Here is a 24,366-nt window from a genome sequence, read left to right on the forward strand (position 1 = left end):
CTCCTGGCTGCTGTCTGGGAGGAGAGGAGGAGAAAAACAAGAAAAAAAGAAGAGGAGGAGGAAAAATTGGTAGAATGAAAGAAAGTGACAAGAAAGGCTTCCTGAAGGAGCATGTTTTTGCCTGATTTGAGCCATTTTACTTTTAATTTACTTTTTCAATTACAGCATCATTTGATTTCCGAGACAGACGGAGATAAAACTGCTGGTGTTGACTGGTTTAGGACGCAGAGATTTATTTCGTTTCTCATCTTGTCTGTGCTGCCCCGTCATCACTTCTTTGTCTCCTGGTCTATTCTCTCCTTGTAACCTCATTTCATCCTCCCTTCCAAAGTACGCATCTGTGTAAAGGACAATATGTGGAGCTTTTTTCTTTTTTGTGCTTTTGTCAGTCAGTCCGTTTTCTCATTTTGAACTCTTTGAAAAATAAATAAGGCACTCAAATATTTATCAAGTGAGGACATTAGCTAGCTGAATCTCCAGAGTGAAGTGAGGTGTGATTTCCTGATCTATCTATTTAAAGGTCTCATATGGAAAATATCCATTGTTATTGCGTTTTGTGATTGTTACAAACTTGCAGGTATAAAATAAAGGCTGTTTGGATATGAAGACATTTACTTCTGCCATTTCTCAAACCCCCAAGCAATTAGTTTATTGGTTTTCAGAGCAGAACAGCCCATTTGGTAGAGCCCTATGACCAAAAGTTACAGAATCATGGTTCAATGAAGCATCTTTGCAGTATTTAGACACCCTATGGAGGCATGTGAGACTAAATGTGAGGTTAATCTACTGAAAAGGGGCCTAATATAGAACCTTAAGAGCTAACAATAGTGGGACACATGATTATATAGTTAAGGCAGATTTTTTTTCAAGTTTTTATTTATAGGGAATATATATTTGACCAGTGTGTTTCTACTGGTTGGAAATGACCAGCGTGAAACAAGTGAAGAAACGATTAGACGTTGTGTTAGAGGTGTTAATAAGAAATTTAAATTTGATTGCCACCACGGCAATCAAACAGTTGTTCTAGTTGCTAACAAGCAGACTGCCTGGTGTTTTCCTTCTGAATCCTAATGTCGTCCTTTTCCTCGTGATGCCATTTACTTTTACAAGATTGCCAGGCCCATTGACTGAAAGGTTTAACTGTGAGGATGGGGTTCAATGTCTCTCTGTCCTTTTATCAATCAAAAGCCACATCCCTGTGTCCAAACAACTCCATTTTCTTCTCAACTAACCAGACATTCTTCTTTGTCCAGCTGAGCCTTTGCAAAGGCTCGGTGAGCTTTTGTGCATCCGTCTCGGAGGAGTACAATCATCTTTGGTTGGTGTCCATGGAAACCAGCCTTGTCAGTGTCTGTCAGAGTGTCTTCTGGAGTTTTTCATAAAAGAATTGCTTGGATTCATCATGATAGTCTTGGTGATGATGACCTTTGAGAATTGTTACAGTGTGAATCTCCTTAAACTATCTTTTTTCACATGGCTGTCATTTCCAGCCATGAGAAATTTTGCATGCATAAATAATAATCCATTTGTTTCTATATTTATTTTAATTTTCTTCATTTGCTTTCTTGATTTTTTTTACACAGACTAGTTACATACTGTTATGTTCATATCTATACACTCCTGCACAAAATCTTAAAACCAGGGGAAAACTTGCAAGTATTTGCATATTGTGCTGGTGGATCGTAACCAGGCTGTAAGTAGAGTTTCAAAATACAAAAAGAAGAAACAGAAGCAAGAGGAAAAAAAGAGGGTAGGCAATTTAATGAAAACTGCATTTAAACTCAAACAGGCTGTTCCTCAGCTGATCAAATGTTTCACGCCACAGAATTTAAAAGGCAGAATCGGCACAATTATCCGGCTTTCATGACATTTTCTCTCAGGTATTCACACTGTCATGACCTCCTGAAGGCAAAACGGTTTTCTCGATTTGAACGTGGCACAATTGTTGAGCCGCACAATCTGTACTCCTGTAATACGCCATCGCTGCTGAGGTAGGGCGCGGTAAGGATTTCTTAAAAATCCTCAGGGCTACGGGACAAAAAAAGTCAAGTGGTAGACCCCAAAAAAATTCACCTACGCAGAATTTAAGGCCCTTACTGGTACTGACTGCAGCCCAATAACCATAAGATGGCATCTGCAAAAGTAGGATTTAAAGACCAAAAAACATCTTCAAAAGCCACGTCTCCTTCCACACCACAAACTTGCCAGTTTGGACTTTGCAAGGGAGCACCAAACATGGGACATTGAAAGGTGGAAGAAAGGTTTTTTTTTTCTGACGAGAAAAAATGTAACCTGGACGTTCCTGATGGTTTCTGCTAGCATGACAAGGAGATCCCACTGGAGATGTTTTTTAGGCGGCACCGTAAAGGAGGCTCCAACATGATCTGGGCTGCTTTTTTCTTTCAATGGAAGCTTCAGGTTGTGCAGGGCGTCAAACGGCGGCTGGCTATGTGGAGATGTTGCAGTGGGTATCCCTCTTTAACTGAGGGCTTCGTCTGGTCGGTAATGACTGCTTATTTCACCAGGACAATACTGCCGTTTACAACGCCCGCCTCATGAAGGACTTCTTCCAGGAGAATAACGTTGCTCTCTGGACCATTCTGCATGTTCCCCTGATCTAAATCCATTAGGAACGTTTGGGGATGGATGGCAAGGAAAGTTTACAAAAACAGACATCAGTTTCAGACCATGAATGCCCTTCATGAAGCCATCTTCAATTTATGGAGCAACGTTCCCACCAGCCTCCTGGAATTGCTCACATCCAGCATGCCCAACAAATTTTTGAAGTGATCAACAAGAACAGTGGGGCTACTTACTAGTCTACTGAGTCCTTTTTTGGCACTTTTAATTCTGTTTTGGTGTTTACTTGGGCTATGATGTTAAACATTTGATCAGCTGAGGAACAGCCTGTCTGAGCTTAAATGCAGTTTTTAATAAATTGCCTGCTCTCTATTTTTTATTTATTTTTAAAAGTTTTTTGGGGCCTTTATTATATAGGACAGTGGAGAGTGAGAGACAAGAAACGCGTGGAGAAGAGTGGCTGAATGGCATGCAGTAAATGGCCGTGGGTTGGACTAAAACCCATGACCGCTGTGTCAGGTACTATGGTGCCGGTTTATGGGTCGCCCACTCAGCCAGCTCAGCTATGTGGGCTCTCCGACTCTCTATTTTTTGTCTCTTGCTCCTGTTTCTTCATTTTGCATTCTGAGGATCTACTTACAACCTGGTTACGATCCACCAGCGCAACATGCAAATATTTGCAATTTTCCCCCCCGATCTTAAGATTTTCTTCAGGGGTGTATGTGTGTTTAGTGGTAAAGGCTTTGAAACAGTTCCATGTTAATTTAATTCTTGTGCTGCTTCACATGATTTCACACCTGGTCATCATTAAATTCTCTGTTCTGTGGAATAAAGGTCGTCCAGATTAGTGCTATAATATATAGTGGCTATCATCAAATTTATTCACAGGTTCAAACTCGATGCTAATCTGCTATTTTACTGCCTGTTATTGTCTCAGTTAATCACTCTGTAAATTCCAACAAACTGAATAAATATTTACAATTTTGTCTAAAACCAACAGAGTGAAAAACTAAGTAAATACTTTCCAAATAATGTTGACTGAGGATTAATTGAGCGAATGGTTCAGCTAAAAAAAAACAACAACGTGATTTTATGAGAACAACAACAAAGAAAGCTAATAAAAAGAAGAGACGCAAAAGAAAATGACAGCCCTTTGAAAATACTGTACGTCTATTGATGGTTTAAATGACAAAAGCAGCAGCAGAAAGAATTTTTTTTCCCTAAACACTAAAAACAACATCAAAAATAGGCCAGTTTAATGGAAATAGAACAGAGTGGATATTAGATGTCAGGTGATACTGAAGACGAGGGGACTGATCACACAGCTCTGTCAGATCAAACATGTTCAATATCCCAACAAAGAAAGATGACAAAAAGTGTGCAAAGACACACACACTGTCCTGTTCTTCATCAGCCTCTTCCTCCTCATCTGTTAAGTAATTGGAGGTATAAAAGCATTATGTAACTCAGCGTGACGACTGTCTGCTGCTGAGCTCTTCCACTGATGATTCAGCTCAGGAAGTTTCGGTTTATGTGCCATTAGGAAGCCGCCATAGTAAACAAAGAATCCATGTAAACACAGACTCTCACTGTCTCTGAATTTCAATGCTCTACATGCAGCATTTTAACATGAATAAATCATTACGCAAAAAATAAATAGCAAACAAGTAACTTTTGAAATATTATCTCGAAGGGAGGGGTTACAGTCTGGGTCATAACATCTGGTGGCTTATTTCAAAGCACAAATAGAGACCAGCAGAACGCATAACAGCAGATGGTAAAAGTACAGAGAGGATAAAGTCACTTCCAATTTAGGATGACCAAATAGTGACCTTCTCGCCTAAGACACATAACATAACCACGATGTTCCCGATTTAAATCCTTTGCTGCATGTTGTTCCCCTCCGTTCTCCCTGCCCTTAACATTTTCATATCCGAGTCTCCTGTGCATCCTAAAATAAAGCTGAAAATGTCCAGAAAGTAACCTTCGCTGATGTGTATGAAAGGATGAATTCTATGCCTGCATGAGAAATATGACTACGTCTGGAGACCACTGGTGAAGGTAATCTCATTCTACAGTAGGCAGAAGAAAAACAGGCTGACTTTCAATCTTGTTTTGAGTGATCTAAGATGTTGGCATGCTCTGTTTATCTTTAGATCATTGTTCACTTTAGGAAAACAGTTTGGCATAAGATCAAAATATAATAAACACCGCGTTACATAAAGCACTTGTATCGTGAAACTAAGGAGGAGACTAGCAAGCAGGTGGCAAATATTTGTCCATCATAAATCCAAACCTTTGTGTTTCATATGCAGTGAAACTCATCCATCAGGAAAAATAAATACTGAGTCCTCGTCTGAAGATTTCAAGGATTTAACGCAGTGGTCTTTTGAGAATGTATGGATCTAAACTCGGCTAAAAAACAGAAAGATCCTTCTCAGATGTCAAAATAACAAAAGACTGCCTGTTTGGTTGCAGCAGAAATATTTTTCAGACTTTGACAGCAAGGATGTAATCATAACGCCAGTAAAGGGATTACATTGTCGACTCATCTCAGAATTAGAGTAAGTCTGTTTAATTCAGATTATATCAGCTTCTTCACATATTGGACATCGTGCAGCGACAAATGAGTGGACTGTGGACTGCCTCCTGCCACTGTCGCTTCAATGGAAAACCAGTGAAGTCCAGTGTTCCCAGCAGTCTGTGATGGTCTGCCTTACCAACACAGGGAATAATGGTATACTACTATGATTTAATCCCAATAAGAAAATGTGTCATGGGATGATCAGGTAGGGACCCAAGTACAGATACATTTGGCAGCCAGGTTAGGGCAAAACAAGATATTTTATACAAACTACTTAACATAAGATGGGGAGCAAACACAAAATGGCTGAAGAATCTGAGGATCATACAAAATCCAAGCAAATCGAATCCAATGAGAATAATCCAAAAGGTGCAAAGAGTCAAATAGACAAAACCGTAAGGGGAATGAGAAACATGAGGAAAGCAAACATTCAGGAACATGGTGGAAAAAACTAAAATCACAAACTGCAAGGAGACAAAACAGGACAAACTGGCACAACACAAGATTATTTATGAGAAACAAATAGGAGACAGGACACAGGTAAAGCTAATCAGAACAATGAACAGAAGAGAGAAACGGAGATAAAGTAAGGAAATAAAAACACAAGAAACAAAACAGGTAGGAGGAAGTAATAGTAATGGGATGTGGAAGGTATACATAGAACTAGACAAAAAGTGGGAATCACAAGAGACACAGAGAAGAAGAACACACCAAAGAACAAAACTCAAAGACCACAACAATATGGATCATTCCATCTCAAATCATCAGGAGGGTTTCAGCTCAACCATCTCTGATCACAAACAATGCATATCTAAAATGGTATCTGTGAAAGTTTAAGTCTTATATTTAAGATTCTGAAATGGCATGGTAAACTAGAAAAGCACTCAGGGAGTGCAGAACTCTGTCATAGCTGCTCAGTTGCTGCATCATTTCCAACGGCTGAAATTTTAAAAAAAATTATGGATCCAGACTATAAGCTGCTTCAGTGTCAAAAACTCATCAATTGGTCCTTGTACCATTTCTGACCTTCCCTGAGAATTTCATCCTAATCAATTAATCAGTTTTTGGGTAATGTTGCTAACAGATACAGACAGACAGACAATCCAACACCGATCGTCACATAACTCTGCCGAGGCTCCGCCTCATTGACAGAGTAAAAATAGCAGTGTTTCATGCTTTTGTCTTAAACCGTTTCTGATACACTGCTTTTGAATATAGCCTTAAATTTTGATGTACAAAAAAGCATGCTGAAAGAGGATCACTGGAGAATTTAAAAAGAAAAATCTAAAAAAAATGCAATAGTTAAGCAGAAATAGCTGTAAAAATCTGAGACAGAATGGTCTGTATCTCAAAAAGTAACTACTTCAAAAACAGTTTTTCAATTTGCTTTACTGTTAAATAAAGAACTAAAGCCTGACGAAATGCAGGCCTGTGACTCAGCATGAAACTACTTGGGAGTCTAAAAGAAGCTAGTGCACTTCAGGATACTAAAGCACAGATTGACACCTGAACCTAATTTTCGCTGTATTTTCTCCAGACTTATTGTATGACTGACAGGCAGCTCAGACCGCAGCACTTGGATATTAGCCTTTATTGACTCTCTATTGCCTCATGGCAACTAAAGATGAGAGGGACTGATGGAGCAGAGTGGGGGGTATTAAAGACAACCAGCTGTGCCTCTCTGTATGAACATCTGTAACACAAGGTGATGAGAGAGGAACCCATGGTGTTTGGGGTAATTAGGAAGATTTATACACCATGGTAAGAGGGTTGCCTGTTGGGTGGTGTGTGTGTGTGTGTGTGTGTGTGTGTGTGTGTGTGTGTGTGTGTGTGTGTGTGTGTGTGTGTGTGTGTGTGTGTGTGTGTGTGTGTGTGTGTGTGTGTGTGTAGGTGTGTGTGTGTGTGTGTGTCAGCTTGTGGCAGGTGTTATTTGAGGCATGCTGGCAACATCATCTAATACTGTCTCCATCCATTCTAATTTCTGTCATTTCATCCAAGAAAACAAGAACAACACTGGCAAAAAAAAAAAAAAAGCATTAAAAAACAGATAACTGTGTGATATTAGATAACACACCCAGACACTAATTTAGTTATCAAAACAGATTTCTATTAATCATTTCATCCATAAAAGATCAGAAAATATCCCCAAAAAATGCTGCTCACAAGCCCTCAGAGAGTAATGTGAAGAATTTAATTGCTTTGTTTATCCAGCCCTTGAGAAATAAAAAGCAAATCCTCATACTTAGGGCAGATACTTTTGTGGACAGATATACGTTCCCTCTCCATTAAAAACAACTATCTGTCCACAAGGACTATTGTTTTACACATGAGAACCCAAAACGGTCTACGAGCACGCCTGGCCAGTCTACATCAACGATACATCAAATACAACAGAGGACTGTCAGTTCATTGTTTCTGCAGAAGCTGTGGACCGAGTAATATGCTGCACAGCACACGCACACAGGCTTTTGTGTGCTGGTGAAGTGGTGCAGCAATGCAAGGCTAAGTTGTAGACATGTAACTGCTAGTGCTAATCAAATGTTATGTCACTGGTGTATTACCTGCATTGTTCTTGTTCTTGAAGGTACTAGCTTTTTACACAGATAAAAAAATGGCATGTGCAAACTAATATATGGATACATGAACCATCCTTCCATCCATCCATCCATCCATTATCTATACACCGCTTAATCCTCATTAGGGCCACGGGAGGCTGGAGTCTAACCCAGCTGACTTAGGGTGAAGGCAGAAGACACCCTGGACAGGTCACCAGCCTATCACAGGGCTACACATAGAGACAGACAATCACACTCACACCTATGGACAATTTAGAGTTACCAATTAACCTGAACATGTTTTTAGACGAGGGGCTGCACAGTGGAGAGTTGGTTAGCACTGTTGCCTTGCAGCTAGAAGATCCCCAGTTCGTGTCCTGGCTTCTTGGGATCTTTCTGCATGGAGTTTGTATGCTCTCTCTGTGCATGCGTGGGTTTTCTCCGGGTACTCTGGCTTCCACCCACAGACCAAAAACATGTAAACTCCACGCAGAAAGATCCCAGGAAGGCCGGGATGTGAACCAAGGATCATCTAGCTGCAAGGCGACAGTGCTAACCACCGAATCACTGTGCAGCCCTGGATACATGAACCACAGTTTTTTAATAATCTACACTTCAGACAAAGACCAAAATCTCAATTTGAGTGACCTAGAATATTAAATATGTGTGGGTGATAGGCCTAAATGTGGAGGAAGATGCTAGTATCTGTATTAAGACCCATTTGTGCGGGATTAATACTACCTGGGACCTGCTATGTGAGGTAGAAATAACCTCCCCGTGTCTGTGTTTCATGCAGCACATTTCGACTGAACGAGCAAAGCTTGTTATTTCTGTAAAGTTACTGGCATTTTCTTCAGATATATAAATAGACTGCTACATAATGAGAGCTTGTTGAAGGACAACAAAATGTTCCTGCATGTTTGCATTTGACCCCAAAATGACACAGATACCGATTTGCACAAGATGAACAATATCACAGCACCTCCTGGTAGGTAGTTTGTGGTGGAATTTTTACTTTATGGACATGGCAGACTTGCACATGATAACTATCAGAGATGACCTCTACGATTATTGCAAATTAGTGGTCCCCAGATAATAGTAGTCCTGTGTGATGAGGGCTTTAGTGTGGACAATGAATAAGGAGGCTGGAGTCAGTCCAAGTTCAGCATTTTATCTTAAATTCCCTTAATTTTTCTGACTGAAACAATTTATTAATGACCAAGACTGTACTCAGTTAGTTGTCTGATGCTTAAGCAATTGATTAAAGGACTAATTATTTCAGCTCTACCCTTGTCCAACTGTAAAATTTGGAGATAAATATAAAAGAAATCAATAAAAATATCATCTGTCTGTGGCTTTAGTCCAGCTGTATTGGCACACTAGAGTAAATAGCTTTCTAGAGTCCTCATCAGTAAACGGTGGGTGTATGTTAGACACAAGCAAAATGTCCCCTTCAATATATCTCACCAGAATAACTTCCCAGGAGACTGTGGCTGAATAGCATGAAAGAGGAGTCTAGAAAGTCTATTCAGTGGTGTCTGCAGCGTGGATTCACTCCAATCATACAGGCTTCACTACGGCCATGAAAGAGAAGGGATACGCTGGAGTGCTTGGGAGGAGTCATACTTGACTAGAGAAGTCATTCATCACGTTGCTGCGTTGTTGTGCCGTGGTTCAGTGACAAGAAAATGGTGACATCCACAACATGATTAAAGTCGCACACTGATAATTACAATTGACTGTAAAGACACAATTCTGTCCACAGCTGTCAGATCATGATTAATACATTTGCAAACAAGAAAAGTACTCAGAGCGCAGTACTACGCCAACGCTGCTTAGCCTTACTTCCGATGGCTGAAATCTTGAAAAAAATTGGGGCAGAAATCACGGCAACATAGAATGTGGTCATTTAATATAGATGTACCCACAAAAAAATGACCTTGCTCTGAGCACAAGCATGTGTTATGCATGTGTACGTTATGTACGGATACCAAATCACATGACCTAAATATGTAAGGGTGAAACAGTTAGCATAGCTGTGTCCAAAGATGCCAAAATACACCTTCTGGTACTTCTGTTTCTCAACCCAACATGTTATATTACACTTCAGAGGTTGTTTGAGGCAGACTTTGTTAAGTTTGGACAGAGTTACGCTGGCTGCTTTTCCCCATTGTCTCCATTCTTTTTGCTAAGCTAAGCTAAATGGTGGCTAGCGGCAGCATTACACTTATTGTACAAACATGAGAATGTTAATATATTCTTTGTGAGCTCAGGTAAAAGAAAGCAAATGAGTGCATTTCCCAAAAATATCAAACTACTCCTTTAAATGGAAATCATTCTTCATTAAAGTTTTCTTCACATTTTTAATGTAAAGTGTGTTAGCTAAACAGCAACCACAGTACATCTACTGAATAAAGGTTTTAGCATTTGGTGGCCTCCAAGGCCAAAAGAAATAAGTAAACATGATTAACAATACAGCTGTTACAGTACCTAAAAGAATGCATTAAAGGTTTAAAATTAAAGTGTGACACAGGCAGAGGCAGAGAAGTGGGTCTCGGGAATTGATGGGACTCGGAAACCCCCACAATTTAATCAGTTGTTCCTTGTATCATTTCCGATGGATAAGTCCCGATAAGTCCACAACGGTGAATCTGCAGTAGGATTGCAACTGTGATCGTCAGCAGGCAGCTGACATAACATTCGCTTGTTGTCATAGTTACAGTGACTCCATTCCGCTATCTCACAACAATTCAGAAATCTTTCACAAATCCATGGATCCAGACTATAAGCCGCATCACTGCCAAAATCTAATCAGTTGGTCCTTGAATCATTTCTGATCTTCCCTGAAAATTTCATCTAAATCCATTACTCCATTTTTGACAAATGTTGCGCACAGACAGACAGACGGACAAATGTATAAAGCCATTCCTTGGGAAAGTAAAAAGGTATCTAGAACTATGCAGATACAGACAACTGTAGAAAAAAATAACTTTGCATGTGGATGTAAATGCAGACACAGAAGATAAATCCTCCTTCTCGTCATAACACTGTGTGCAGTCATTTCGTCCTACCTGTGTCCGGTTGTTCTCCAGAGTTTTATCCAGATCCGCCTTAGCAGCAGCCGACTCCTGTTGGTGAGTTTGTCTCAGGTGTTCGATGGCTGATGCGTGGATGTGGTTCAGCTCTGACCGCAGAGAGGCTGATGGGAAAATTCATGGGGAAAAAAGAGACACAAGAAGTCATATTTCATTTGCACAGCCCATATCGCACATGATGAAACAAAGCTACGCTGCAAATTTCAGACTCAGGGATACGTAGCATGCAAGCTCCTTTCTTTAGTCTGTTAGTGTGATGAAAAAAGAGCTCATTAGATGCTGAGACATTTTTATTGCAATACTTTTTTACTTTGCACATAAAGAAGAGTGCCGCTGCTGCCTTCCCCCAAGTGGCCTTTAATCCACACTCCAATGAACACCTTTTATTGCAAACAGTGTAATGGTTTAGAGAGGCATGGAGAGGGAACACACGCTGCTATTAGCCTCCTACTTCAGTTTGGTGTAAGAAAAAAGAAACGGTTTTTAAAATCCAGAACATGTAGAATAAGAAACGCACATCATATACATGTAGATTCCTGAGCCCACATGTGGATGCACACAAGGAGAAGGTGAGGGGAAGTAAGAGAGAGAGATAAAGAGAAAAAGGTAATGAAAGAACGTCAAGATGTGGGAAGTAAGAGATAGATGGGAGAAACTCTCCAGTGTCAGGACCATGACATGAAGGTTAATAGAAGACCATTTATCACAGCACATTATTGGTGTGTTAACACTAAAAATCTGGCTGCACTTTGCTCATATTTGGTCTCTCAGATTTTTAGGCCCCTGAAAATGCCCTCATTTTACTCAACAAATGCTTTGTAGACAGATACATCACATTATATGACAAAAAAGTGGCACTTTTCAAATAGTTTCTCTGTCTAATTTCTGCATTAACTTGAGACACAGAGCTGTAATGCTGCAGTCTGTGAAACAAAGGATGGGAGTTTCTCTGGCTTGAGTCATGCCAATAAAAGATCCTCCATATGTCTTCTATTCTGCTCTCTGCTGAATGTAAAATTATAGCAAGTCTTTCATATTAATGCCATGCTTATTAATAAACGCAAAGATATATACACTCATACCATATCTCATTGACCTGTCAGTTAAACACAGTGTTTTTCAAGCTGACAGGAAACAAGCCATTATTCTCCTGTTTTCAAATCTGGAGACTCCCATAGAGCCAGTAATTGCAGACATATAAGGATACTGTTAAAGGTTGTTGAGAAAGCTGACATTGAAGCAAGTTTACTTTACATCACATGCAGTTTCCCATTAGAACAAATCTTTCCACTGAAACGGCCACATTACACCTAACAGAGCAAGGAAAATTGAGGCTTGACGAAGGAGGAGTAGTTGGTGCTGCATTTACAAAATTTGCATAAATCATTTGCTACAGTCGATCATAATTTTCCTATTCATACACTTTCAATGATTCATTTTCCACCAAGAGCACTGATGCAGTGAGTTAAAGTTAATACATGGTGCAGCAACATGAAGTGCACAACAGGTGTATCTCAAGGATCAGTATTAGGCCCAATAAAATTTATTTATCCTCCCAAAGACTGCATATAAAGATGGCCAAATCCTCAATGTTGTCACACATAAGTTTGTTAGAGTGGTTTTGAAGTTTGTATTTTTCACAATAGTGCCATTAGACAGAATTGCAAATGTATGCCGATGACACTGCTGTATATACACTTACACAAACAGCTGATCTAGCAGCTGTTAAACTAACACCTCTATGTAGAATATCCTAGAAAAACAATCAATCCTGTCTTTGGTTGAATGAAAAGCAAATTCAGTATTATCACTGTAGAGACATCTTATGAGCTTTGAGAATTTTAGATTTTTCTTAAATCTCTGCTTAGCATTTCAAATGAGAAAAGCAGTACTCCGTCAAGGCTGCTCAGTCATTGTATGGCTTCTGACAGATGAAATCTTTGCAAAATTCATGGTCTGCGATGATCGATTTGTAGTTGGATTGGAATGATATGATCGTCAGCAGGCAGCTGTTCACTTGTTGTCATAGTTACAGAGACTCCGTGCTGCTGTCTCACAATGATACAAAAACCTTTAACAAATCAGTGGATCCAGACTATAAGCCGTATCACTGCCACAATCTACTGACTTGGTCCTTGTGTCATTTCTGACCTTCCTTGAAAATTTCATCTGCCTTTGGAGAACCAACTTTCTCTGTGACAGCTACAACTCAGTGGAAAGTCCAACCAAATGACACTAAGAACTGTAGTTCTATCAGTAGCTTTAAAGTCAAATTGAAAAATATGCTAACATCTCATCAACTGTGGAACCACACATTCTTTATTCTGTATGATTTGCTTGATTCTTTATTTTGTTAATTTAGCTTGGTATTCCAGCATCCTAGCTTTCCATTTGTCTTATATACTCTTAGTGTGTGTGTGTGATGTATTACTGTGTGCAATTTGTATTACATATTCATTCCTGTTTTTGTAGTTTGCTTGGTGTTGTTTTGGCACTGTGTAGAACTGGTAAATATGACCTGCTGAGGGACTGGAAATGAAAATTAATCTTAGACTAACTCTGGTACAGTGCATGAAATAATACAATTTATAATTAATATTGTAAGAGACCCTTTACAAATAAAGCAAAATAAATGACTTCCACTTTGATGGTGATGAAAAACTCCATTCAAGATTTATACAGATATTTTTGGTTGTGATTGTGCATGACTTACAGTACAATACAATTAATGAGAGCAAATGATGATTATGCTACATTCACGTAATGTCGTATACAAATTAATATGCTCCTTGTACAGCCAGGTCTATAAATATTTGGACACTGACAGAATTTTTAGCATTTTGGCTCTGTACACCACCACAGTGGATTTGAAATGAAACAATCAAGATGATTTTTATGTGCAGATTTTCAGCTTCAATTTGAGGATAGTTACATCCAAATCAGGTGAATGGTGTAGGAATTACAACACATTTTATATATACTTTTTAAGGGACCAAAAGGAGGCATTGTTTAATGGATTGTTTAAGGAATTGTTCTGAAAATTGTGTCAATGTTCAAATATTTATGGTCCTGACTGTAAGTAATTTGTTCTTACAGCTTTGATTTTTCACTATTTCCAAGCATTATGATTTCAGATACTATAAAATCAGTGCAGACTGAAAACTACAAATCCATGTAAAATGGGACAAAAGGTCATGGGTGGGTTAATCTGTTATTATGCTGGTACCCCCCACCCCCACCCCCACCCACACCCTCACCACACACTCTTATAAGACCTTACCCAGCATGGCTTTGCCCTCGTCCTCCAGTTCAAAGCGGAGTGTTTGCAGCTCTTGTTCAGACTGCTGTTTGAGCGTCTCGATGCTCTGACGGTGAGCCTCTCTGAGAGACTGCAGCTCTGCATGGTGATGATGGCGGAGACGCTCCTCGAGCTCCTGATGGAGAGATCAGAGGGTGAGGAAAAGAGGAACAGAGGAGGGGGAGAGAGGAATAAAGAGAGGGCAGGAAAACGGGGAAAAAAAGCAGAACAGAAGAGAGTAGGAGGACCAGAGGGAGGGAGCGTGAGGAAATCCAGGGGAAAGTAGGGGGAGAGGAAAAAATAAAGAAAATGAACAGCGTAGGAGGAGATGATGGAGTGGGAGGGAAAAGTAAGAGACAGGAGAGATATAAGAATGAGGTGCAAAAGTGAGTTAAAATCCTCTATGCGCTAATGGAGAAACTGACCACTTAGCTGTAAAGAATAGAAGAAACAGGCTATTTCTGAAAACATAGAGGTCACCTTCTATGTCAAAATGCATTGAAATACAGACACACTTTCTCATATATGAAGTCTCATGAAAACTTTAATTAAAAGTCACCCTGCTGTGGAGTTTTGATGTTAGCTCTGAGTCATCTGCAGGGTCAAAATGCATTGTAGTATTGACAGTTCTTCCTTATAAGAGATCTTTACAAAATGTTCCTAAACAGTTTGCTGAACATTCATAATGGTTTGGTCTGTAACCTTACATCTGTAGTAAAATTAACTCAATCACTCTGATGCTGTGTACATATTCATGCAATAATCTTCTTTCATAATATTGATGCTTAGTTCAATGCAATGCCTTAGTTACACTGAACAATAGTCAGTGATGGCTGTGTATGTTTTTTTAGATGCAATGAAGCTAGAGCTTCAGAAAACGTACGACTGATTTCCGAACAATGAGTATGTGATGTGAAGAAGGATGAAGATGAATCTATTAGCCTCGTCTCCCTGATTCATTGATCCTTCATCCAGAGTTACCACCTCCTTTTGGTATCAGATACCGACTTTTAACTTTTGTCTTACAGGGTCCACACTAATCTCACACCAAACAATTTTATAATTTTTAATTCACATTTTCACAAGTTATTCTAATTTTCTCGCCCATTACAGAACCCTCAGGTGGAGTCCTGAGCTCAATTAGAGCTTATAGGAATGCAAAACACAAATGATAAGTATGTGTATATGGACAGGTGTCAGTCAGTTCATCTTTCTGTTCACATCCCACCATTATGTACCATAAGTCTCCTAACAGACAGAGGAGTCTCACTATGTTTCTGAACAGACTTCTAGTGTCTGCAGGCAAGAGCTTAACATTTTGCTTAGAAAATCCATTTATAAAGTAATTTGCATATGTGCTCTTTTTAAAGTTATAAGATCGATGACATTGTGTTCAGTTATTTTCATCCTGCTGTTTTAGATTTCAGCTTTGGCTTCATGAAAAGAACCGAACAAACGGTTTAAACAGAACAACATATTCGACCATTAGCAGAGACAACTGACAAGCACTTAGATACACAGTATTAGCATCAGGCATTAGGCCTGTTGACTGGATGGTTGCCACAAAACACACAGTTGTAACGTTAGTTAGGAGAGACCTATTAATGTAACACTGCTGGCAGCTGAGTGTTTACTCTGGCAGAAAAAACTGCTGTTGATGTGTGAGGATCCACATTTTGTGCCTGACTGTTTGTGTTTGGACATAGCAGTACAGGAAATACGGTTTAATATTTTTGGGTGCAGCTGTCAACACTTCAACAGATGTAAGTCTGTGTGACAAGTGGCCTTCAAACTAATCAGTCTGGGAAACTTAGTGTTTGTTGACCAAAATGAGATACAACCATCATGAGGGTTATTTCTGACTGAACTCTTTTCACTACCGAAACTGTTCTCTACACTTATCACTAAAACAAGAATATATGACAATCATTTGGTTCCAGTGAAACAGGTTTTCTTTGCATAATAATAATGCTGGGAACTGATATTATAAAAACAACTTTGTTTAATTAAATGAGTCATTCCAGAATTGGAGGACATTTTACGTCCCACCCATCAAACTCCAAACAATCAATGTACAAAATACTAAAACATGCAGTTGTTGTGTAAATTCACTTGTCCTGAGACCAAATAAAAAAAAAAATAGGAGAAAAGAAAGCTTGAAAATATTTTTTAAAATACCAAGTAAGTCTGGAGTTCCCCCTAAAATGTCCTTTCTCTTATCCTGTCCTGAAGATGACCAAATTGTATCTCAAATAAAACAGTTATAATGAAACATAAATTTCCTTTTTTTGATTTTCATTGATGTCTCTTGGAATTGTGGACAAAAATGTAATCAACATAGCATATTAAATAATAATTATTGTGCATCCAACATGTGTCCCACAACATGCACACAACCCTGTTAACAAAACCTTTTTAGCTGGTAGAAGAAGAAGAAAACAGTGAATGACATGATACACTGGAATTAACATTATTGAACAGTTTTCCAAAAGAATGGGCAGAGCAAAGCTATGCCCTCTCTTCTATTTTTTTTATATTTTCATAACATTGTCAGTCTTGATTGAATGTCTCACTCTACCTCATGCAACCTTGGTAGTTTTTCCAGCATATTATCAGGATCTAACAAATTCATTTGGACTTTTTGCTTCACTTTTTCCATCAGTAAGTTTGTCCTCTTGGTCAGCAGTAACAGCTAGCTAAATATCTAGCTTCTACTCCTGAGAAAAAGCTAACATTAGCATGGATTAGCAACCCTGTTACTGTGATTAGAGTAGGGTTAGCAAAAAACAAATAAAACATGGAATAAAAATGGTACCACTGATGTGTAAGCTGAACTAATAAAGCCTTTGATAGTTCATTATCTATTATTGATGAATATGGAGCAGAAAATTGTAAACAAGAAGGTTTATTTTTCTAAAATTTTGAAGCCCAAATGTCCTCCAATTCTTTAAGTCTGTTTTTATGTGTATCTGTCCGACTACTATGGATGTGTTTTTCTTTGTTGACTGCTGCTGGGAAATATTCAAGTATCCAGAGTTTGTGTTGATAATCATTAAATACTCACTACTCAAACGCTAGTCGTGTTTCCATACAACTGTGAAGTCAGTTTCTAGTAAACTTCGAGATGTCGCAAAACAAAGAAAATGCAAACTGGGCCTGTTTCATTATTCGCTTTGTAATGAATAAATTAGGCTGCATAGTGTCATGTAAAGATGGCGGTGTAGTCTGTATTATGTGTTCCTGGCCTCAGTAAACACGTCTCAGTGACTAAAATGCATCTCAAGGGTAGAGGAGGCTTTTTAGATGAGCTATGAGTGAGAATACACAGTTGTATCCTTTGCTAAAGTCTTTTTGGCACCTGCGACATACAAAAGAGACCTGGCACACAGCTGAAATATAAAAACACTGTGTTTAAATGATATGCCACTCAAATATAATATGTGTCACTTTGTTGGTGTGCCACTCTTTGGTGTGTCACGACTCATACTTCATGGCTCCAGTGTGTGTTCAATTTCAAAAAATAAAAGTATGACATCCTTACATTTTTGCCACATTCTGCCATGCTGTGACTTTTAAGTGAATATAAACTGCAAGTTGTCATCAACACTGTTCTGCTCATCTGACAGAGATCATAAAACACAGCGGTTTACTGCAGCAAAAACAATGAACAGATGATACAGCTGTGCCTTCATGTTTAATTGACGTAGCTGTGGAAGAACAGCTCAGGGGCCAGGATGTCTCATTTTGTTAAACGCATTTTGCCTCGACTTGTGTCTCCTCGTGTCTCTTTCTTGACTCCTCTGCTCACATCTCTGCTGGGAGAGACTGCGAGGCGAAGAGCGGAGTCGAGGAAAAGAATCGCGGATGCATAAAGAAATGAGGGTTCGAGGAGGGAGTAGTTTGTTTCTGCTAAAAAAACAACAGAAAGAAAAAAACATCTATGAGGGAATAAAGGGTGTTCAGGAACCGGTTTTAATCAAGAGAGTTCTATTTATTCTTTCTTGTCAGCTTGTGTTGTCTATTAATGCTGTCTAGAGGCAAAAACAACAAAAGACGTAGAAACAGCTGATCAGTCATGTGAGTTAAATGCACTCTGTGTTAGAACTTATTCAGAGAAGGTGTTTATGCCCATGAAGCATATTAACTCCTCTAAATTTGTGAAGTTGTTTCTAATTTTGCCATTTCCACAAACTTCTTCTAATATATTGTGGATAAAAATATGCTATGGAAACAGAACTATTGTTTGAGCAGTGGTCGACCCAAAATATCTATGATTAATCTATCTAAAGTTGCCTGCTGGGTGGAACTGTACACATTCCACTTAATTATACCTTAAAATGTACATTTTAGTTACCATCCTCCCAGTGGAGCTACACTGTGACCTGATTCTGTGTTGGCAATGATGATATTGTAACAGCTGCAGGGTGGTTTCATAACCTGCTGCAGTATTTTTAGGGAGGTATCTGCTGTGTGTACAGTTTACAGATAGTGTATGATGTCAATGTATTTTTTTTTTTTAAATTTAACAAACATCTCTGTCTAAAAAACATTCAGGCAAGTTGATTTAGTGCAGGCTGGTAACAGTACAGTGCAAACTGATATCTTACATAAAGAACAATTGAAGAAGTAAAATACGGCCTCCATTTCCATCAGCAGTCATGAAACATTCAATAAAGCACAGATCTCTTTGTGCTTTTATTCCAAGAAGCCCTAAAAGTACACAAAAGTACACACAAAAAAAAACCTGTTCACATTGAGTTTAGCTCATTTTTCTTTGCCAGTGAAATATTAAGGGCCCATTTTGCAAATTAGAACTACAATCCATCATCAAGAAGCAGCTAAAATGTTATTCATAGAAGGTTGACAGCAACATCTGTGGCTCTTTAATTCACCAATGTGCAATGCCTTTGGGAAATGATTCATGGAACCAAGACATCCTGGAATATTCAAATGAAGCTCATTCGGAGCAGGCGGACAGCCGTCTCAGTGTTTGACGGAGCACCCATGCTGTGTTTATGGTAACACTTAAAAAGCTCCAAACACAAAACAAAATCATCCTAGTTCATTAACGACATGGTTTTTAAACAGCCAAATGATAATAATGTTGTTCTTCATGATGGGTTTAGTCGCGTATCTACTAAATATGATCATAACGAGTGCTATAACATGACAAGCTCTTATGTGTTTTGCATCATATTCTCAATTATCACTGACTCTCCATGCCGTCTCAGAGTCTCATATTGTGTCTTTGTTGTGCAGGAGCCTCCAGTATTTCCCTTCATTCAACACAACCTGACCTCCACGCCCACCTGTGCTCCAGCTCCACCCCTAATCAGCTCTCACTGTATTAATTCCTGCCCTTTAACTTTCATTTCCTTCACTAATAATCTGCAGGCATTCTGCTTTAGTTCAAGCCAGTCTGTAGGAGTGCTCCCCATCTCAGGGACTGCTTGTCTACCTGTCTTATCTGTTAATTCAACCTGCTTTGAACACAGTGAACCATGTTTTTGTCATACCTCATTGTGTCTGAGTCGTGCATTTGCTTCACTGTATCACTGCAAGCTAAGTGATCTTTTGTGTGCTTTCACTGACTCCACAAACTTAGATTATTTTTAACGAACACAACTTTAAATCTGCATTGTTTCAGTATGGGCTGCACAGTTGGGGAGGTGGTTAGCACCGTCGCCTTGCACCTAGAACTAGACTCCAGCCCTCTGCGACCCTATTGAGGATTAAGTGGTGTATAGATAATGGATGGATGGACTCGTTATTTCTTGTTTAATGCCAAAAACAGATCAAATCAGTGTTTTTATATCAAATCCAGGTCTGCTGGTAGGGTCTGGAGGTTGGCCTTGTGGTGTGAAAACACCGATGACCCTGTCCCCTCATCATCCGTCTAAGTGACCCACTCCCTGCAGCCTGTTATGAGGCCGGACGAACTTGATGTTGGAGGTCAGTGATACCTGGTACAGGCTAACTGCTACGAACCTTCATCTCAGAGCAGAGCAACGGCTTCCCCTTAATACCTCTCGATGCACCTCCACGTTTTTGTTGCCGTCTTTTTTAAATGTGTATCAAGGTGACAATGTAGTCTGTATGTATGACAGGAAGTGGGGACTGAATTCACCCCTGACATGGCTGAGGAAGAGCAGAATGTGAGGATGAAGTTTATGCGCCTCCATCTGGTATCTGTTGGCGCCTATAGAAAATGTTCTGTCACCAGCTACAACTATAAGCCTGAGAAGACAATACAAACTTGACATTAAGATCAGCAGAGACATTGAAAAGGCTTTTGAGAATTTCCTTCCTGCAAATAAAATAAATGTAAATCCACTGAGGAATTCTGACACATTTGCATTGTTATCTTCTGCTGCTCTTAGTGCAGCATTGATCTCCTGTTTAATTTGGCTTGTTGCACTCACCATATTTTAATAAGTATTAGATTTATTGTTAGTGTGTTGAATCATCATCAGTTTCTCCGTAAACTGAGTCCACATCACCATTTTGACATGTCAAAATAAAATAGAGGCCTGAACAGTTGGTGAAACGTCGACCAACGACTGACTGGAAATATGGATACATCCACATATTGTATATCTGATCTGATCTGCTGGAAGCATGATTGTCTTCATCAAATTGCACGGCTGTGGTGCTTTTATTTCCGCAGACTGAACCCTTAAAATGGTTGCCCAGATAAGACGTCGTTGAAGGAAAAATACAAAAATCCCCAGGTTTCAAAACATATAAAAATCCTTAAAAATTCAGTCAAAACATTTGACAGAAATTAGCTTGGTAAACTTTGAGGCGGTGCAGCAACACAGTTATCTGAAATGACTGGGCCACTTGTGTCCCATGACAAACAGGCTAATGTGGTTAAATTCAAAGTAAAGCGATTTATGTGGGTTTCTCCTTGTTTTTATTTATTTATGTACATGTTTCAGCTATGTCTCTCAACCCTACTCCTTTTCCTTTTTTGACTTTTTGGACTGATCTTGAAAAATGTACTCAAATGTATCCAAGCAAATGCAGCATAACTACCTAACCTGTCCTTCACTATCAGTTAGGAAAACACACTTCATATTTCCAAAAACTCAGTTAAGGTCAGATTCATTCATTGTCTTTCATCTTCCTGCTGAACAGCAGGTGTTGGTTGGAAGTGAAGAGTCCTCTAAAGCTCCATATGTGTTTGTGGAGCCAGTTCTCCACTACTGAGGGATCCAGTTGGTTCTTAGGCCTTTGATTTAATCTTTCTGGTCTCTGACTTCTAGTTGACTTTCAAGGAGCACCACTACAACTTTTGTGGCCTTAGAGGAGCTAATTCTCTCTGTCCCTACTAAACAGATGTGTGTAGGAACTCCAGTGGGAGATAGTGTCACAGCATGAGAAAGTGAGTTTTAAAAGCCACTAATCTCTCTTATTCATTGGTATTGATCATTGGGACTTTGGTGCTATGGGTCGGTAAAAAACATACCTTTCGTTCCTTTAATTAAATAGAGCACATTAATTACTCCTAATCGCAGTGAATCTTATAATTACACAGTGAGTGTGATGCTGTTTCACCCCCACCCCCTCTCCTCTCTGTGCTGTTTGTGTGTGCACGCCTGGTTGTTCAATCTTCTCTCCATTACTGGACGGTCAATATTTGTTACTGTGCTGGTGAGTGAATCCATTTAACTAACTAAAACGGGTGAATGAGAGTGAGGGATAAACATACAAAGACATTAAGTGAGACCTTGGCCCTGAGGTCCTCTGGCAGGCTGATCCAGCTACTTTAGCTCAGGTCTTTATCCTGACCCCGAGGACACCGTAAAGACTGGAGGAACTGAGGCATCTGTAGCTTGAAAGCATGTCTGATGTGTATTCAGGTGCCACACTGTGGAGTGACTTAAAACCCAGGAGCAGCATCCTAATGCCTAAACTAACCTGCAGCCAACATAAGGACTTTAAAACAGGTGTACCGTGTTCTCGTCTTAGTCAGCCCCCAAGCTGCTGCAATATGACGTTCAGTTTAGTCTAAACTGTCTTGAGCAGAACAGAACAGAGAGCGTTACACAAGCTGAGTCTGCCACAGATAAAAGCATATAGAAGCTTATAGAATCTGACTGTGAGAAACTAATGTAATCTGGTGAGATTCCAGAGATGATAGAGGACATTATAGTGATATTTCCTAATGTGGAGTTTCAATTGTAGATTAGATCATAAGAAATAAGCTAAGATGGTGCAATTAGGAACATAACCGTAGACTGTTAATTTGCTGAATAAAGCTATTTACTAATGCCCACAAACAATGTTATATGTTGATCAGGGATAGTGTTTCCATGTTTACCATCTTAGTTTTCCATGGTAACATTGGGTAAATTGCACTAATTCCAAATTGGAGTTGAGGCCAATCAGAAGTTTAAGAAGACCGTCAAGTATCTGTTCAAAATCCAAAGTAATGGGAAAGCTGAGGATCTGGTCTGTAGTGGAAAGGTCAAAGGGTCACAGCATTCACTGTCATGGATGTACTGTCTGAGAATCATGAAATGCATTAGTAATCCATCTGAAGCCATTTCACACTTGGAATAAGCAACACTGCTGCTTCAGTCTGTTGAAGTGACGGCATTCTGTCATTCAGATGTAGGTCACTTTTATATTAATGCTCCTCACAGTTTTATTCAGACGTATTATCCAAAGTGATGGAGAGAAACAGGGTTTTATATTTGTCATAAATTCAAGATTGGACAGAACTTTGAGATAAATAATACATAACAATGCATTAATAAACAAAAGAGTAAATCTGAACTAATAGCAGCACATCAAACTGTCCACACATAACTAATAGCCTAGTTTGTTTGTCAAAGAAAATGATGTCCTTGTGTGATGATAATCTAACTACAGCTTTACTAATAGTGAAATAAAAACCTCCAGACAGCTGTGATGGAGCTGAGGACTCAACACGAGGACAGCTGCTGTGTAACAAATGACTTAACTGCAGCTGATAAACCGTGACTCTGTGTGACAGCTCACCTGTCTGTGGTGACGAACAGTACACAGTGGTACTTGCCCTTGGATCTAGATTTGGGGTGTCAAACTCATCTTAGTTCAGGGGTTACATTCAGCCCAATTTGAGTGGGCCAGACTAGTAAAGTCACAGCATAATAACCTATAAACAACCACAACTCCAAACATTTCCCTTTATTTTAGTGCAAAAAAGAACATTCTGAAGACGTTCATATGCAATTAACTATCTTTTACCCCAAAAATTTAAAGAAAAGTAAGTGCAGTTTCAACAACTTTATGCCTCAGTACAGATCACAGTGTCTACAAAGGTACAAAGCATTTAGTCGCAGGTATCTGGAACTGAACAATAGGGTATTTTACTATCACTTTATGATTGAAACAACTTGTCAAAAATGTAGAAATTATTTAAAATTTACATTCATTCCCACTTCTGTGTAGTAATCCTGGCCACCTGAACTGATGCACTATTAAGGAAGAAGGTTCAGTTATCCTCCTGTCTTGTAAATGTAGAAAATGTATACATAAAAGATACTTAAAAGTTGTCTCACTAGTGTAAAAACAGGCAAACCTCTCTCTTTGTAGATGCTCATATGGATACTGCCACTGTCTGATGGTATTTAAGAAACTTAGAGAAAAGATTCCTACAAACAGCTGGAAGCAACAACCTGAACTCTGGCTCCTGATAATGGATTACACTCCTCCTGGATTACGTTCTTTACTGGTGAGTCTCATTAGACCTGTAATAGACTTTGCCTTAATCACAGTAAAATTATATTTTTATGAACTGTTTAGTTTGTATTAGACGCGGAATTGTAGAGAAAAGTGAATGACTGTGTCTTTGACCATCTGCAATGTTTCTGGATCAAACCTGGTGCTATAATGTAAAATAACAATATTAAAAACTGTTTTCCAAATTTGAATGACATCACTTTTTGTGCCTATCCTTTAAAATGATGGCATGGAGTACAGACTTTTGTTAAAAGTGGTGTGGAAATGCAAGCAGGTCCAATCTTAGTGAGATTTCTTTAGGTAAAATTTAACACGGTGCTCATTTAGACATGACACCAACACTGACAGAAAGGAGTGCAAGTCTGAAAGAAACTTGACTATATGACATTTAAACTTGGACCAAAAAGTGTGACTTAAAGTGCATTGTGTATACAGGTTTGTACTAAGATCTACAGTATGTGCCTTTGGAAAGCACTTGTCACAATAAAGTTATTCTCCCTGTCAATGTGCTGACAAATAAAA

The 24,366-nt window shown here is 39.1% G+C and overlaps 1 protein-coding gene across 3 annotated transcripts in view; it reads right to left on the bottom strand.

Annotated features, from left to right (window-relative positions):
- Positions 1–24,366, bottom strand: part of fam184ab (family with sequence similarity 184 member Ab) — a 205,756-nt gene that overhangs the window by 37,924 nt on the left and 143,466 nt on the right. For all 3 annotated transcript variants that reach the window (XM_022196845.2, XM_051960777.1, XM_051960776.1), the window contains 2 exons: positions 14,095–14,248; positions 10,791–10,918 (listed from right to left, as the gene is read on the bottom strand). In XM_022196845.2, coding sequence (XP_022052537.2) covers positions 10,791–10,918; positions 14,095–14,248 — 282 coding nt within the window. The remainder of the gene's footprint in view (positions 1–10,790; positions 10,919–14,094; positions 14,249–24,366) is intronic.

Source organism: Acanthochromis polyacanthus, chromosome 16 (genome assembly GCF_021347895.1).
Source record: "Acanthochromis polyacanthus isolate Apoly-LR-REF ecotype Palm Island chromosome 16, KAUST_Apoly_ChrSc, whole genome shotgun sequence".
Taxonomy (NCBI): Eukaryota; Metazoa; Chordata; class Actinopteri; family Pomacentridae; genus Acanthochromis; species Acanthochromis polyacanthus.